Genomic DNA, 18,064 nt, shown 5'->3' with positions numbered 1-18,064 from the left:
CAGGTCGGCCACCATTCACTGCCCTGCTGATGATGTCATCAGACCGCTGACGTCTGATTACAGTAATCTGCTCCACGCTCCGGCACGGCCGACTTCGTTATGTAATAATCTGGACGGAGGACGGCTCAGTACAAGTTGTGTTTTAGTGAGTGACTCAGTGGTTGACAGCGATTTTAAACGGGTTATTTCACACCTGCTGGAGGCTGTAAAATATTAGTGACAGGTACGAGCTGCGTTCAGGGGCAGAAATATGGACGGACTGCGCTGCTTTAGATTAGACGCAGAAAAGTCTTTGTCCCGTTGATTCAGGATCTCTCTCTTACATCCTCCTCTCTCATCTTGCTTCCTATTCTCTCTCTTCCTTCTGCTCTCTCTCTCTCTCTCCCTGTATTGTGCATTAAAATGTGAGAATCAACTTGTGAACGTTCCCCGTGTCTTTATCTTTTGGGGGACATATTTAAAGTGTTTCTAAAAGCGGAGGCTCAGAGAGTGTGACTGTGTTTGTTTGGCCCGTGGTGGAACAGGATTGGCTCACTATTGGATTCATGCACTAAATCAGACGAGTCGGCGCGATAACAGGAAGAGAAGCTGCAGCTGCTTTTGAAGCTGATGAAAAACTGCTCGCAAACCTTTGAACGCATCAACCACAGTGACCTAAATTCAAAAATCCCATTTTTTCCTAATTTCATGCTGATAACAAAAACATCCTATTTGAGTGTCTCTCGCTGTGCCAAACCCCCCCCTACCCCCACCCCCCCACTGAGTCCAAATGACTGCAGGAGCAGAACTGGGCTGAGAATCCAGCCCAGTTCTTCCAGTCGAAACTGTCAGCGGACAAACACAAAGGATTTAAAACTGCTGTTTTTAATGTGGAGATCTTCTTTAATCTTCCTTAGACTCCACATGTCGTCATTATCTTCTCCTCACATTAAATCATGGGTTTGTGTAAACGCCTGCTGCAGCTGAGGGATGGGCGGAGGTGTGGTGATCTGTCCAAGTACTGGACCGACCGATCACAGATAAAGAGACTGTCAGAGGAGTGAAGGATGAATGAAATGATGTTTTCTGTTTTTCATCTTCACTAATTAACAATAATTTACTGAGCAGCTCGGAGGCTAACAGACATTTTTAAGGTGGAATGTTTTCTTGCATGTAACTCAATGCATGATTGACATGTGGAAATTGATCAATACACCTTAAATGTGTGAGGTTGTTTGAGAGTTTGTAAACAATCTGAATGGTAGATTAAAAAAAAAAACACCTTAAATGTCAATATGACGAGTTTGACCATTTCATTTGTTATCAGCTCTCTTCATGATAAATGATCTTTAAGTGCTTAAAACTTTAGATAAATTTCAACCGGATTATGTGAACTGCACATTTTAATTTCATCAAAGCATTGTTCTGGTGCTCCGGCAGCACTACACCTGTGGGCTTGTGTACCGACACCCGGTATTAAAGACCAGAGTATCCATACGCACCGAGGTTTTCGGTTCTGTACTGAGGAAATCAAGAAAATAGATTTCCTGTTTATTGTTGCGACATAAAAGTTTGATTTTATCACCAACTCTGTTTCTGATTAAGACATTTGAATGATGCATTTTCACTGTTCCTAATCCTTAGAAATTCATATATATTATATTCATATACATATATATGTATATATATATATATATATATATTATGTTAATCGAGTACGTATGAGAAAATTAGCAGTTTAAATAGATTTTCCTCTCTTAAAAAATTCAAAAAGTACCGATAAAGTAAGATTGATAAGTGGTATCGATAAAAGTAGTAGAGTTAAAATCTTAATGATGCCCAGCCCTGGCTGCAGGAGTGTGTGGAGTCCTGAGTTTTATTTCTTTTCTTTCAGCCTCCATCTTTGAATAAACCTCAGTGAAGGACAGAGGACGGAGCAGTGAATCATTAAACTGAACAAACAAACACAAAAGGTTGAAACTTGAAACCCATTCATCAACAGGCTTCACAATACAGCAGGAAAAGGCTAATGAAAACACACACACACAAATGTGCTACCGTCGTTTGTTCCAAGATGGTGTGTGTCTCGGCTTTAACAAGCACACACACACACACACACACACACACACACACACACACACACACACACACACACACACACACACACACACACCATGTTCAGCCACAGCATCAATACAGGTAACATTTACTGTCAGATGGCGACAACATAATGAGAAAACACAACGTGACCTTCGCTGGAGCGGCGGGGGAAAACGGCCGAGCGCAGCAAAATATTTTCTGACAAACAAATGAAAGTCGGAGGAAACGTTTCCCCAGCTGAACGAAACACAGCAGCGAGTGTCGGCTGCCATTTACCCACCAGCACCGTCACAGTGTGAGCGGGAAAACAGAAATATGCTCTTCAACCGCACTGAAGGGACAGAAAAATAAACTCCATGTGTCAGAGTTTTAGATTTAAGTGAAACCTTATAATATAATAAAGCCATAAAATCTACATTTAGATTTAGTTTGAGAGTTTAAACTCTATGTGTTACAGTGAAGAATATTATTAGTCAGATTTAACACTCATGAAACAAGCACAGCAAAGTCAGGGAGCAGAATAAAATGTGTTTGTTTTTAATTGAACTCAGCATTTAAGCAGCTTTTAAACTGATCAGTTAGTAGATGGACTCATGGTTGGTTCGTGTCCTGCTCTGTAGAACATCAGCTCTCAGGTCCAACATGTTTTCAGTCACCTACAGGTTTAAAACGGCCACGAGGGAAGACTGAAACTCAAATACTGGAGTCTTTAGTTTAAATGTAAGAACTGCCCCAGGGATGAATGGAAGTGGGTTTTAAGTCAGAATTCTTAGCTGATGTTTGATGATCATTGCATTTTATAATTTTTAAGTATTCCATGGTGTCTGATTAATGTTGCTTTGCGCTGGACCCTGTAGAGATGATGTTTATTCATTCATCTATACCAGTGGTAGTTAACTGGCGACCACTGCTGTAGATAATATGATTATTTATTTTTAAATCTAAAAAAAAAAAAAAAAAAAGCAGCAACAGTTACCCACAGAATCACTTCCTCTTTAGTGATTTTGCGAGAAAGTCAGTTTTTTTTTTTGTTGTTTTTTTTTTTGCAGTAATGCTTTATTTCAAGCTGTTGTGAGCTTTTATTCTGAAAAGTTCAGCAAGGAAGTTCCACAGTTTCGGGTGCTTGCTAGACAAACTCTGATGGACGATGTGTGATATGAAGAAAATAACAGAGTTCAGTAAATCAGTCAGTCAGACGTCACAAACATCCAAATCACAACTTCCTGTCAGGACTTTCAGAATAAAATCAGAGCGGACACAGAATGCAGATGATGATTAAGATCGTGGATTGTGATTCTCATATGATCTTTTTACCAGATCCATGATGCAAGGACGTAGAGTCTATGTCGACTATGCCGTCGCTGCCCAGCTGTCGACTACTGGAGTAAAGACTAGTTTGCCCTGTGATACTTTAAAGAGTCAGCGGGTAATTATTTGTTTTTGTCATATCCGACACTGTCAGGCTGTTTATATTCAATTACAGCGTCAGTAGTTTTATAGATTATGAGTATATGTGTTAAAGACACCTGCTAATCTGACTGGACAAACTGCTGTTAACCTCCGTCTTCTGTGTGTTGATGAGACCGTGACGCTGTCCATGGTGCTGAAGTCACAGAAGGACTTAAACAAACTCCTCATCTGATATTAGATTGTCTCTAAATCAAACATCAAGAGCTCTCGGGTCATTTTAAGAGTTGTCTTGTCTTGACGTTTCCTGAAGGACTGAAGTGGCTGTTGTTACATTTATATGTTGCTTGGTGATCTTTGATTTCCACGACTACAGCAACGGGAGCCGTAGCCGTCACTTCAACCGTCGCTGCTTAAAGTCCCTGTAAGCTGACCTCAGTGTGATTGTTTGTGTGAAACGGGCTGAACGGTGTCAGTGTTTATTACCACCAGTGGTCTATTCATGAATGTTTTTTTTCTGGCAGGTTTACATGGATTAAGCCTGAATCCACCCGGCAGTGCTCAACTGAGAAATGGTAAATACAAGCTAAAGGGAGACTAAGCTCCTGTATGCAGGTGAGTGTCAGGGTCAGGCTGCTGTATGTCAGTCAGGGGGGGAGGGGCATCCCGACCACAGCTGGCTTATTAATCGTCTCCTGTGGCGATGGTTTCTGGCAGAGACATGGGGAGCTGTGCAGTTCGGTTGTCGACCCTGCAGATGTTCACGGTGCACCGGGTCACAGCTCGCCACAGAGCCGATCAATTTGTTAACACCATAAAGGATTTCCTGGCAGGGGGAGAGGACCCCCTGAACCTGCGGTCAGGTCACATGACACAGAAAAGCTCCGTGTGAAAACAACAGTTGTGGTAAACCGTCTAATATAAAGCTCCTATGTGAAGCAACACACCATCCTGCACCTCACTTACCCTATTTAAAGCTGTAGGAGTCAGCAGGGAGGATGAATATACATGTCTTTGCCTTTTCTCAACTCCACTTTTACAGTTACTGCGTCTCTTTGTGCATTTATTCTGTGTTTTGACTTCAGAGCAGGAGATCTCTTCAATCTGCTCCCAGTAGAACCACATTAGCATCTACTGAAAAACATTTCATACATCTCTAAAATATCTAGTTACTGTTTCATTCCTTGAATCATCTGACTGATGGAATGAGAGAAAAAACTAATTCCTCGGCCAAGAAAAAGCTGTGATGCTCTGAATCGTCTTATTTTGGCCTTGAATCTGGAAACTGTGATGATTTTCTCTGCCATGTTAAAAAGGCAGATGTCTTAGTCTCAAATTGAAACAAAAACTATTTCCTTTCATAAAAATACATTTTGTTAGCTCTGTTTGTTCCTGTAGTGGAGCCCACATGGATAGATTAGTACTTCATCATCCCCTGGGGGTAAACTCAGGTGTCCAGTAGCTCCCACAGTGCAGATTAGCAGATGAACCGTGTGCAAGTCCTTGAACGCCTCATCTGACCCCGTGGTCGACAGTGGACCGGATACCCCGCACTCTGCGCCCTGGCAGCACGGTGGAAACCTGCGGTGCCGGCTGAGGTGGTGCAGGCAGCGCTGCACTCTCCTCACTACATGAGGTCAGGACCCACTGTATTGGTGTCTGTTACAAATCCCTGCTGGGCCCTGGAAGGGGACGCAGCGCTGCAGGAATCACAGCCAAAAGCAGGGAGCCTCCATAATCAGGACTTTGGATCCTTTCTTTCCAGAGATTTAAAGGCTCCATCTGTGATATGAGCTAAAAAAAAAAAAAAAGCTTATAAACTTTTCATTTTGTAAGAAATTTAAGGCTCAAATATTATGGATTTTATACTCTTTCGATCCATTTCTTTGACACTGTGATTAGGGAGGGGAACAGTACTCAGGTTTTTGGCTACAATAGTTCAACTCAGTTGGCGTTACGTGCACTATGGCAGCCGTGACCAGTGATGTCTGGAGATACTTTGATCAACGACAGTAACGTGCAGTACAAGATGTGTGGCGTTAAACTTGCTGTCGCTGTCGCCTGAACATGTGGATATGCTTTTCTCTTTAAACCAGAATAAGTAAATTAATCCACTTCATGTCTATTAAAAAGACATGTATGGACGGTTACTTAATGTTGTTGTTAACTTGTTAACCTATTTTTATTATCATCATCATCAAGTTGAACATATTATTCAGACTCAAAACACTTACAATTAAGTTTTAATTTCATGAGAAAAAAATATCAAAATGACTGAAGAAACATTTTGTCTCACTTTATTTATTTGTTTGGAGGTATTTTGTCTTGTTTTGTCCTTAAAGTGACGTACCTGTCCTGCTGATGTCATTGTTACCTGACACAGACGATGCAGAACGTTTTTTAAATGTTTGAATTACAGACTTCCATTACCCACTGTTTTAATACTATTTATTATTTGTTTTATATTATTTATACAGACTGTAATGTGTCTACTTGTCTGTGAAGTTATGATTTCTGTATGTACCACTGGAGACACTTTATTTTGTTGCACACTGTGAAATTGAAATTGTAGTTGACGTACAACATCGTACAGTTGTATCAGTCTCATCGCTTTAGGGTTTAGCATTCTGATTTTCCCGGGATTGTTCACTTTTTTGAGCGACTATCCCGGAAAAATAATATAAAAATAAAAATAATGTTAATATTAACATGTTTTTTTGTGAAAATCCACATCTAATTTCAATTTGCATAGTTTTAAATAAAACCTAATTTGTTTCCTTCTAATGCTTTTCTGCTTTCTTCCTGGTTCTGTCCAATCCTGCGTCTGTAAACGTATGAAAACAGGTACAACACTGACAACACTTTCATTTGATTGGTAGCAGAAGTACGAAAGTTTGCCTTATTGCCTATTAACTGCTAGAGTGAATTCAGTGAAATTAATTACTAGTATAAAAAGTTAAAACCTTAAGTACCCAACAGATGATCTCAGCTTTGTCATGCTGGAAACTGTGTGTTGCTGTAATATTCATCATAAAACTGTTTCTTTGACTGATAATCAGTCAGAGTGAGGTTGGATAAGGATCACCTGCCATGTCGACCGACACCAGGACCAGCTCCTCCACATTCACTCTGCGGTGGTTTGGTTTGTGTGTCCTGGTTAAAGAATCCAACAGATGATCCATCATTCACCAGTGTCTTCCCGCCCTCGTCCTGCTGTATCATCTCTGTTCAATCTATTCCTGGGTTTCACTCATAAGCTCCGGCGACAGCATCTATTTGCTGGAAACTAATACTGTGGCTGTGATATTGTGCTTATTGCCATCTTATCTCCAGATGCAGCCACCCAAACACATTTAGTATTCGCAGGCTCCTGCAAACACAGCCTCCTGATAACAGGGCGGGTAAATATATAGAGAGCCTCTGTCTGTCTGTCTCTCGCCCACTCTCTCACACATTCACACACAATTTGTAAAAATCTCATTTTTCAAGCTGGCTAACGCTAAGACAACCACACACACACACACACACACACACACACACACACACTCGCCCTCTCACTCATCTGTGTGTTAACTGTGGAGGTCGCTGTGAGGATGACTTCAGGTGAGGTCAGGCTGCAGGTCGTTAAAGACGATGACAAAGAACCTGCTCACTGCTTCTCAGGGTAAGAGTCAGAAAGTTGACCGGCTATCTCACCGAGGACAGAGTTTTATAAAATGAATGTTTGAAATCCGCCAGAGGATTGAAAAAGTATTTACAGCGACAAGGTCACGTTAGAGAGAGCTGCAGACTAACTGGGCTGTCTGGTTATTTTAGTGAAGGAAGGAAAAACGTTTGTTGTCTGTGTGTCATGGACATTGTTTGGTTTTTTTTATTCCTTTTTCCTTGTCATCTCGTTTCTTTTGTTTCACTCTGAACTGTAAAGATCGACTGTTTAAAGTCCTAGATAAATAAAGTTGAGTTGAACTGAAGACACTGTTTTGAAAACTTTCCCCGGATTCTGAACATCAACCTTTCAAGCAACAAAATCATGTTTGTATTTTTCTTGTTTTCTGGGTTTGATTTTCCAACAACAAAGGTCAGAATAATAAAGTCTTAAATCAGCTGAAACTGGAAAGGTTGGTCCATGGCATGGTCCCCGTTCACATCAATAAAATTATTAATTACAGAATTAAAGACCCTCTGATGAAAACCCAGTGTTTCACCTCGCTAACGTCCACATGATGTTTTTATATAACACAGACACATGATGATGAAATAATCATCAACACCATGACTCAGTGTTTCCACCTTGACCTGCAGTGAACCAATCACAGTCTCATAAACAGATTCAGGGTTTCATACGTCACAAACCTCAGGAACCAATCCTGTCAGCCTGTGGGGACGGGGGGCGGGGCTAAATACACCTGAAACCTCTTCAGTACAGAGAGAGAGAGTTAGCATTAGCACAACCGCTAACACTGTGTCAGCCACTGCCAGTTACAAGCTAACAAACAACATAAACAAATAAAAGATGCTAACTGCTCTGAAAAGATGCTAATTAGCTAACGGTTCTGGTTCTGGTCTCAGACTCCTCCTCTGAGTCTGGGTCTGACTGAGTCTCTCTGATGTTTCCTCCTCTCACCATCTTGATGCTCTCTGCTCTTTCAACTGTCCACCTGGAGCCAGCAGGTGGTGGGCGGGGCTCAAGGCCTGATCCAGATTTCTCAACCAGGAAGTGAGAGGAGACGAGCTTCAGACCTGGTTTTTATGTGTGAAAACATGTTAAACTAAATATGAATTTAGGATTTTTATAGATTTTAAAACACGTCTGGAGGAAGTTTAAAATACCTGTTGATCAAATGAGAGTGATAACAGGTTCCAGTTGTCTTAGTATAGTAACGCCACAGCTGCACTAGATACTGTACGTCACCAGCAGTGCATCTGTGCTCGCTGCTGTTGCCTGCGATTCACACTGAAACGATGGCCTACATCTACTCATCATCACACCCAATAATTTTCAACCTTAACCATCGATTTCAACAACAAAGGCCTAAAGGACAGACCTGTAATCAGCTCACTCAGCAGATCGGAAACTGAATCGTATCAGCGTTTGTTCCTCTGCTGATGTGAGAAAAAAGATAAATAGAAAAATCACATGACTCTGAGCAGCAGTCCTGTCAGCGAAAAGCCTCAATAACAAACTCTGTACTGTACATTCACACTGAACACAGCAAAGGCTGCTTCTCTGCAAGAGGTGAAAAAACAAAGTCACACTTGCATGCACAAACACACACACACACACACACACGTCCTACTTGTATGTTTCTCTAGAAAGTGAAAATTGGTCTCCAGTGTGCAGCGTGTCAGAGAAAGAAAACAACATGACAAACTCAATGTTCACACCATCTTTTCTCTCCAACATACACACACATATCCACACTCCTACACAAGTAGTCTCACACACACACACACACACACACACACACACACACACACACACACACACACACGCTTGATAAATATAAAGAATAAATTTCAATGGCTGCTGATGGTCTCGAGTCAGCAAGCAGCTCTTCACAGTTACTGATCATGTTTATCCAGTAAGTACAAATTCATGCATAACATGCATAACACACACACACACACACACACACACACACACATTCATATCCACAAATACACACACATCTCAGCCTATATGTGACGGATCTGCCTGCAAACATGAGTGGGAGTTGCGTCAGATGTAATGTGAACACGTGACGCCACAGCAAAGGGAACGGTTTGATCTACATGTCGAGCTGAGCTTCTCTCTCTCTCTCTCTTTGTTATTCTCTCTCTCTGTTATTCTCTCTCTCTCTCCCTCTCTCTTTGTTATTCTCTCTCTCTCTCTGTTTGTCTGTTATTCTCTCTCTCTCCTGTCTAACTGTTTGTCTGTAGCCATCTGGATCCTCTTCATCCCCTCTTTAGCGTGTTCCTTGTTCACTCTTTACTTTATATTCATCTGTGCGCACTCTTTCATTATCTCACTTTCTCCTCTGCTGTAACATCACTCTTGTCTTTGAACTCTCCTGACTTCCACCTTCCTGTTTTCCTCTCTGTGTTACATGTATTAGCACCAGCATGTAGTACTGTAAGCTTTAACCATTTCAATTTCAATTTTTAAAAGAAAAATATAAAAAAAACTAGTGATTAATTTCTGTGAGTGACACAGTTTCTGTAATGTTTTTCTCTCTTCTTCTAAACTTGTATTTTGTATCATTATAATTGATATACGCCATTTTGTATAAATTGCCAATTGTTAAGACAAGAGGAGCATTTGTTTGTTGTCTGTTTTTATTCCTTCCTATGTTCTGAGTAAATGCAGCTATTATATAATGAAGTATATACTATATTATGCGAATGCTAGAGGTTGCATTTCATTATGTTAAAATAACTAATTTGTTGTAAAAGGTTATTTTATATCTCGTGCATTAGTGTGTGAACAGGAAACGTCATATTTCAGATTTCCAAACAATTATTTATTTGTTGGCAGAGAATCAAGTGCATGATCAGACAATTATAACAAACAGGTGCTGATGAAAAAACAACATAATACACAGACTGAACCAAAATCATGTGGAACAGAAACAGCTGTGTAGAGGGAATAAAACTGGGCAAGGGACAGACAAACTAAAAAAGTGAGTTTGCTGAAAAAAATAACAGTTTCATCTAAACCTAAAAGGTCTCAGGTGTTTCCAGATGTGCTGCCTAAGCTGCAGCTGCAGGGGCACAAAGAAAACGACCAGAGACCAGAGACACGAGCTGCAGCAGATGACACCAGAAAACATTAATCAGCACCACGAGCACAGAACCAGCAGAAACCAGTGGGTCGCTGGTACACTGAGGTCTCGCAGCCAAAAAGCGACTCATCTGTGCACGACAACACAAGAACTCAGGTGCAGGAAAATGTCAGCATGTAGTGAAGACGTGACATTTTCGGCAGTTTGTTCACCTGAGTGTCTGCAGGTGAACAGTGAAACACGGTGGAGCTTCTTTGCAGGTTTGGGGCTGCATTTCTGAAAATGGAGTTGGGGGATTTTGTCAGAATTATTGGCGTCCTCACTGCTGGGAAGCAGAGGCAGATTCTGATCCATCACGCAGTACAGTCAGGGAGAAGTCTGATCCGGTCCCAAATTCCTTGTGCAGCACGTTACCGAGCCCTGCAGCCCCCTGCGCTGTTACAACCACTCTAAATCCACACTCAGGGGGAGGCCAGAGTGGGTGGGTGTGTCCACAGCCTGACAGTCAATGATAGATAGTTTGAAAACGGTCACATTAGTGTAATTGTTGACTATAACAACAATAGTTAATAGCTTTAAATCTGCCTTTTCCACTGTGATGCTGTCTTGTGCTGTATCTGATTACGGTCGTGTCAATCAAGCTTCTTTGAATTTGAATTTAGTCCTTTCGGGAAACGATAACAAAAAAACTGTTTGTGTTTATGTTTTTATTTTCCTCGTTTCTTTCCTGCGTCTGGCAGCTTCTGGTTAAGATTACGGAACGATTGTGACTCTGACAAGTGAAACAACAAGGAGAGGGAAAATCATGGTCACAGCTAATGAGAACACAAAGTCTGTGTCAGAAGTCAAACCTTGGTCTCCTGCGTGAACGTCAGCCTTACTCTCCGCCTCTCTGAGTAAACACTTCACACTCAATGGTTTAGTATGAAAGTAATTCGTAGGTGAACTGGGCTGCACTACAGATTATGATGAGGGCGGTTAAACGCAGAGTACTAACTAATAATACGCATGTTCAGAAATCTGAAATGAATGAAGAAGCTAGTTTACCGTTAGTCTGATGCAAATCTTCAGCAGGTTCCAGCTGATATATGTTATATAAGCAGACTCAGACCCACCACCTGTCCTACCTGCCGCCCTCTGGTTGGCGCTACAGGTGAATCAAAAGCCGGACTTACAGACTTAACAACCGTCTCTTTCCCTGAAATCTAAACTCCATAAATGATATGAAGATTGCCGTGACCTGCTGACCTATTTTAAGTATCAGTGTAAATAAAAGCTCACTCAGCAGAGCACTTTTCTATTTCATTTAAAGTATTTATTAAAGTAGCACTCTGAATTTCATTGTATATTTAGTACAGAGACGATAAAGGCTTTCTGTTCTATTTGTTCCATAAATGTGATTCAACTCTTCTCTTGGTGATATAATGGATTTTTGTTGATACTGCAGCTTGTACTCGGATGATCCCTGACTGGAGGTAACGGTTTTAGCTTTTGATTTATCGCGACCCCATCACCCCCTCGCCCCCTCCCAGAATCCCTTTAGGTTTTATACCATTGTACGGCCGACTACCCATGATCTATTCCCTCCTTCTCTTCTCTGCCCTTTCACCTCCTTCAGCTTCCAGCCCTCGTTCTCCATCTTCCTCCTCTCCCCTTCTCTCTCTCTCTCTCTCTCTTATCTGTACTTCCATATCCTATATACGGCAGCCAATTATAGGCTGCCGGTTATTGGCTGAGAAGGGGGCGGGGAGGGAGAGGAGGAGAACGGGGGGGGGGATTTTCATCAAAGGAGCAAATGTACGGTGTATTTACAGGTGCACGATGACATAAGAGTAAACACAGCTGTTCCATATAGTATATAACATATTACTGTACCACTTTACATTAAGACTGCTCTTATAAAGGAGTTAAAAATGGTTTATAATTAGGTTACTAACACTTTATAAAGTTATAACTGTTTATTTATGATTTATAATGCATTTTATATAACGCAAATGAATAACCTAATTATGAACCTAATTATGAACCATTTATAAATCCTTTATAAGGGGAGTCTGGTTGTAAACTGGAACCCACATCATCACTGTAAAGAGCATTAAATATACTGCATGTGAGAGGACGAGGAATTTTTTTCTTTCTTTCTTACTGTCTTGGATTGAAACCAACCATAGTAAAATAAAATGTGTATTTATCCACAGCAGGCTTGAACATCATTTCCTGGAAACTACAGAGTCCAGCTGTTTTAATAAACTGGGACTGAGATCTACAGACAGAGCAGGATGAACTAACACAGTCATTTCATGGGATTTAGTTTAGTTTAGTTTATTTATTTAATAGGAACGATGCATTTTAACATAAGCATGAAACTAATGTGTTGCCCAAAGTGTTTATAGGTGTTGCTAATTCTCTCTAATTCTAGTTGGGCTTTTACATGTGCAATGTAATGAAAACAGTCAATAAAAATAGCACAAGTGATAATATCCTACAATGAGCTAAAAATATACGGATGTTCAGTCTAAAAAGAGACAACAGTAAGAATCATATTGAATAATTTCAGTCTTTTCCTTCATAGAAATATAAATATATTGTTGTCACACGGCTTTATATTATCAGTGTAAAGGGTATGAAATATTAACTTGGCGGTATGTTAATTTAGAGACAAATGGAAAGAGAGAGCGAGGAAAGAGTCAGAGGGAGAAATGTGTAGGTATGGGAATGTGCAGAGAGTGAATGAAAAAGGAAGGCGATGGAGTGAGATGGAGAGGGAGAAAGGGGGGTGAGAGAGAACGACATCCTCTCTCCTATATGAAGAGAGCAAGTGTGAAAAGGATAGAGAGACAGATAGAGAGGAGAGAGAGGGAGAGAGAGAGGGAGAGAGAGGGAGGGAGAGAGAGGGAGAGGGAAAGAGAGAGAGAGATCAGAGCAGGCAGTCAGGCAGAGCAGTGCAGGGGGGGGGTTGAGCAAACACGCTCTGCACGTGATTCTATCTGTTCACATGGACTTGTATTACGCCTTTATAAATACTTAACGTGCTGCAGAAACCCTCAGCTTTTCATCATCAGAGCGGGGTGGACACGCAGACGAAGCCTCGGAGGTTTGAGAGCAGGTGTTCAGCAGGAAGCTCCGGAAAACACCAGGTACTTTATCAAAATAAATAAATAAATCAACAAAGAAAACGAATGAACCACTACCACGACTAAACAGAGTAATGCATACATAATGCATCGGAGCATGTCCGGCTGTGTTGTCGCTCATCGGAGGCGAGATGAAGCTGTCATCTGCTTTCTGAGTCCCTGTGTTATATAATGATGGATAGGCCTGCGCTGCGCTGCTCTGCTCTTCTCTCCTACAGAGACATGAATCAAACCCAGGATGTGTCCTAAATATAACACACAACCACAGACCCTGGTGTGTGTAGGCCAGCTGTAGCCCTACTTGTACGTCATTTATTTTCAACAAATCCTCAACCTGAGGACCTGAGGATGGTGGCAGAGACAATAGAGTGGAGCATTTAAAGCTAAAGGAGAGTGTGGTGCTATGTGGGAGAAAGTGACCCACAATGTCCCGCTGCTACTTTACTGTGTAGGCCTTTGCTATGTCGGGTAAAGGACAAGATAAGACAAACTGACACAGCAGCACAAAGGAATAGCAGCAACAAGGGGAAAATATAATAAGAAATAAAATAAGAATAGAAACTGAATCTAAAATAAATAAAGATAAAACAGAAATACTATATACAATATAATGAATAAAATAAAATAAATAATTAAGTGGTTGTGCAGTTTGTACCAGTTCTATTGTATGTGGTGGGATCTTGAGTGTGTCTACTGTACAGACACTTTACAAATGTCACGTCCACTCATGTTAAGTTATGGCGGGACACCTTACATGTCACATGTCATAGTGCTGTTGCTTAACACATGTAGTACAATATATGTAAATATTATGAAACAAGATTCAAAGGCTCCACTACACTTTGTTAATATCGCTTTCTATATTAAGTCATTCTAACTGAATGAAACAGACCTTAAATGCATCATATACACTGTCACACCCAAAATATAATGATTCGTATTTTTTTTGTTACTGATGAGATCTAAATATATTTCATATAACATGACATGGATTGAAATGTAAAGGGGCATTACTGTATATACAGGGGTACATGGGAGTAAAGCGTTGATTTGGTCGAGTTTGATTTGACGGTATGTCGGTCAGCACCATCTGTCTGTCAGACATTTCCACGTCATTAACGGGAAACGGTGGCGTTGCTGATAGTACCAGTACTACACACACATCACCAAACACACGCCTACATAGCCAGGCAAGCCCCTTAACGTACGAACACGCGCTCACTCACACACACGCACGCACGCACGCACAAACACACCGAGCATCCTCCCCTCGCCCATGCGGAAAGCAGCGGAGAGTATCAAGGAGCTTCACACACGCAATCACACACTCCCGGACATGAAGCACAAAAAACGTCCCGGTGTCACGTTTCACGAGCGACAGGCGTAAACACTGCAGCTTTCAAATGACGACGGAGAAACAGGAAGGATGTCAGAGATGCGTTCTGTTCAACACACTACGACAAAGCTCAACCCGAGCCGAAGGAAGGAGGGAAGGAGGGAATACTATTAGAGCACATGACACAATAAAATCACACCTGAGAGCAGAACAACGGCAGATCCACAGATCCACACAGAGCAGAGTGGTTGTAAACCGCCCTAACATGCAGTGTCAAACCCTTCCTGTGAAACCAATGCGTGCTGGTGGCGGTTCAGCACCGCGGACAGCTCTCTGTGTTTAACATCACACTGTGGCGGGACGTCGCCGCTGTTACCGTGAACAACACACCAGCATATGTCCTCTTTAATATCATGCACGAAGGCGGGAAACACTCTTGTTAATCCCACCCCTGTAAAAGCTGACCCCAGCGACATCTGCTCCCCTGCTTCCCCTTCGTCCGTTTCCGTGTTAAAACACACACTGGGATTCAACCGAAAAACCCCTCCACCACCACCTCCACCGCTGCTGCTCCTACCTCGTCATCCCCATCCCGGGGCCTCCGACTCCCATTCCTCCCCCGGCGGCGGCTCCGTTAAGCGGCTTCATGTGCTGTCCCGCTCCCGGTCCTGTCGCGGGTCCTCCGTGCATCGCCGACCCCATCATCCCGGCGGCTCCGGGCTCACCGCCCTCCATGCTCGCTTCGTTCCCCATCTCGGTCTCGGCTCAGGAGACGGGAGAGAGGTGGAGAAAGGTGGTGAGGTCAAATCGGCGGCGTCGCTCCTCCGTCGCTTTGTTGTCAATCAAAAAGAATGAATGGAAAAAAAGGGAGAGAAAACTGGGAGAGCGAACTCAGCGTTGCTCCTCCATCACCGCCATCATCATCATCATCATCCTCCTCGTCAGCTTCAGCACCAGTGGCCTGCCTCCTCCTGACGTGATGACGGGAGCGCGCCGCGCGGACACAAAGACTGGGGGGGGGGTTAAAGCGTGAGAGGAGAGAGAAAGCGAGATTAGATTAGATCAAAGTTAAATGAGCCCCGTGGGGAGAATTGGGTCGCAGCAGCACCAGAATCAGGAAACAACGAGCCACGCGGTGATGAATGAAACTGAGGCTCCACCCTTACCTCAGGTGTCAGGAGGAAACTCACACAAATACACAGAAAACTCCCGTTTCTCAGGGCGGGATTCATCGATCCATTACCTCCAGTCTGTGCACGAGTCTGCACATTCAGATCCATAACAACTTATTTTACACTTCTCATCCCCGATTGGAGCAATAAAGCTCAAACAGATGTAAAGAAACATAATAATAATACATTATGTGAATTTACAGCAGCATGTGAGCGTGACGTTCCCATGATCATACATTTTCAAACAGCTCCTTGAAAGTGCAGAGGTGCGCAGCCACATCCTCGGGGCCGCGCTCTCTGCCTGTCATGCTGCTGCTGATGCTGGGGGGAGGAGGGGGAGGAGGGGGGGGCAAGGAGGAGGAGGAGTTGAGTGAAGGAAGGAGAGGGAAGGAGCTACAGTATACGTGCGCGTCCACGCAACTCTCTCTCTCTCTCTCTCTCTCTCACTTGAAGAAAGGGCACGTGGAGTGACGTGAACGCGCGGAGGCGTCAGGATCGACTGCACCGGAGCATCACGTGTCCAAAAAAACACACCTGCTGGGCAGCCACTGTTTATTCACAATGAATTCGTAGCTATAATCAAAATGACTGAAAGCAGCCAGAAGATGTTTACACACCTAGACATGCTGCTACGGAGCTGACACAAGAAATGAGCATTTCAATAAATACTATAGATATTTTAAAACTAGAATCACCTCCTCCTGGTCGTATCCCTCCGCCACTCAGACTAGTTCCAGGTTACATCCTTGTTTATCCAGAGTCAGATAAAACTTTAACCAATGGTGTGAACTTTTGTCATAATTTCTGTGTGTTATCTTGATGTATGGCTAAAAAGTGTTTTGTGAGGTCACACTGACCTTGACCTTTGACCGTTAAACTCTAATGAGTTCATCCCTGTGAACAAGTGAACGTTTGCATCAAATCTGAGGAAGTTCCTTTGAAGATTCTCGAGATATCGCGTTCACAAGGCCAAACCCGCGTTTTGTGAAGTCACAGTGACCTTGACCTTTGACCTTTTTGCCAAAATCTAATCAGTTCATCCTTTAGTCCTAGTGAATGTTTGTTCCAAATTTGAAGAAGTTCCATCAAGACGTTACTGAGATATCGTGTCCACCAGAATGGGACGGATGGACTCTGGCTGGCGCCGGCACAGACGCATAAAAAGTTAAAGGCAGATTTTGCCACAAATACATTAAATTAGTGAACAAGAATATTATTTATCATATTATATTGTTTATTTCATTCAGAGCAGGTAGGTGAACTCTATCTGCAGTGGCCAAATATCCAAACCGAAACATTATTTCCTCTAATACGTAGGCATGGGTATCGTTAAGGTTTTAACGGTCCTACTCTTCTTAACGATACTGCTCATCGATCCGTTTCTTTAACGGTACTCTTATCGACACTTTTTGAGGAAGAAAAAAAAACTTGAACAAACAAAACATTTGTCACACTTGTGAAAATGGGCTGTTTCTGCATCGACTCTATAAAGCAGAGCCACACTTTGGACCATTTGGTTCTCTCCGCCATCGTTTTCTGTCTAAAGGTAGGCTACGAGCTTGAGTTGGTGTGTGCTATGCACTGTCTGGTGTGTGTGTGTGTGTGTGTGTGTGTGTGTGTGTGTGTGTGTGGCACCAGCACAACAGCTCTGCCCTCCGCTCACACAAACAGCAGGCAGAGAGAGAGAGACAGATCTCTCATCTTCTGTGGGAATAGCGAAAATATATCGTACATAGACAGATATTTGACGGAGTTGGTGAAATAAATGTGCAAGATAACGTTTATCTAGCCGAGAAAAACAACCAAAAAACCAACTGCTCCGGTACCGATAGCAGAACCGTTAAGGTCGGAGCTTATTGATACTGCGGTCTTGAATAATGTAGCCCCGGGGCCCGTTCAATACCGGGGCTCGGTACCATCCCTACAACGACGGCTGCGGTGAATTGTTTGTCTGTTATTAAGCAGCATATCTCAGAAACGTTCTGCAGCATCTCAGTGACGTTTGGTAGAAAGTTCATAAACAAGTGATCCTCTTTGTTCAATCAGGAGCAGATTTTAGGAATTGTTTTTAAACCATTTTTTACATTATGACAGGACTTTCTTTCAATTTTCTTAAAAACCACTGCACTTACACTAATAGAAAAAATGGAATATGAAGGTTTAAATATTGGGCAA

The 18,064-nt window shown here is 42.4% G+C and overlaps 1 protein-coding gene across 1 annotated transcript in view; it reads right to left on the bottom strand.

Moving 5' to 3' along the window:
- Nucleotides 1–18,064, bottom strand: part of bsna (bassoon presynaptic cytomatrix protein a) — a 164,889-nt gene that overhangs the window by 141,047 nt on the left and 5,778 nt on the right. Inside the window, exon 2 of the mRNA XM_056385849.1 lies at nt 15,295–15,727. Coding sequence (XP_056241824.1) covers nt 15,295–15,470 — 176 coding nt within the window. The 5' untranslated portion in view covers nt 15,471–15,727. The remainder of the gene's footprint in view (nt 1–15,294; nt 15,728–18,064) is intronic.

Source organism: Seriola aureovittata, chromosome 9, assembly GCF_021018895.1.
Source record: "Seriola aureovittata isolate HTS-2021-v1 ecotype China chromosome 9, ASM2101889v1, whole genome shotgun sequence".
NCBI classification, from domain to species: Eukaryota; Metazoa; Chordata; class Actinopteri; order Carangiformes; family Carangidae; genus Seriola; species Seriola aureovittata.
Note: the sequence above shows the minus strand (reverse complement) of the source record. Positions and strands in the feature narration are given on the sequence as shown.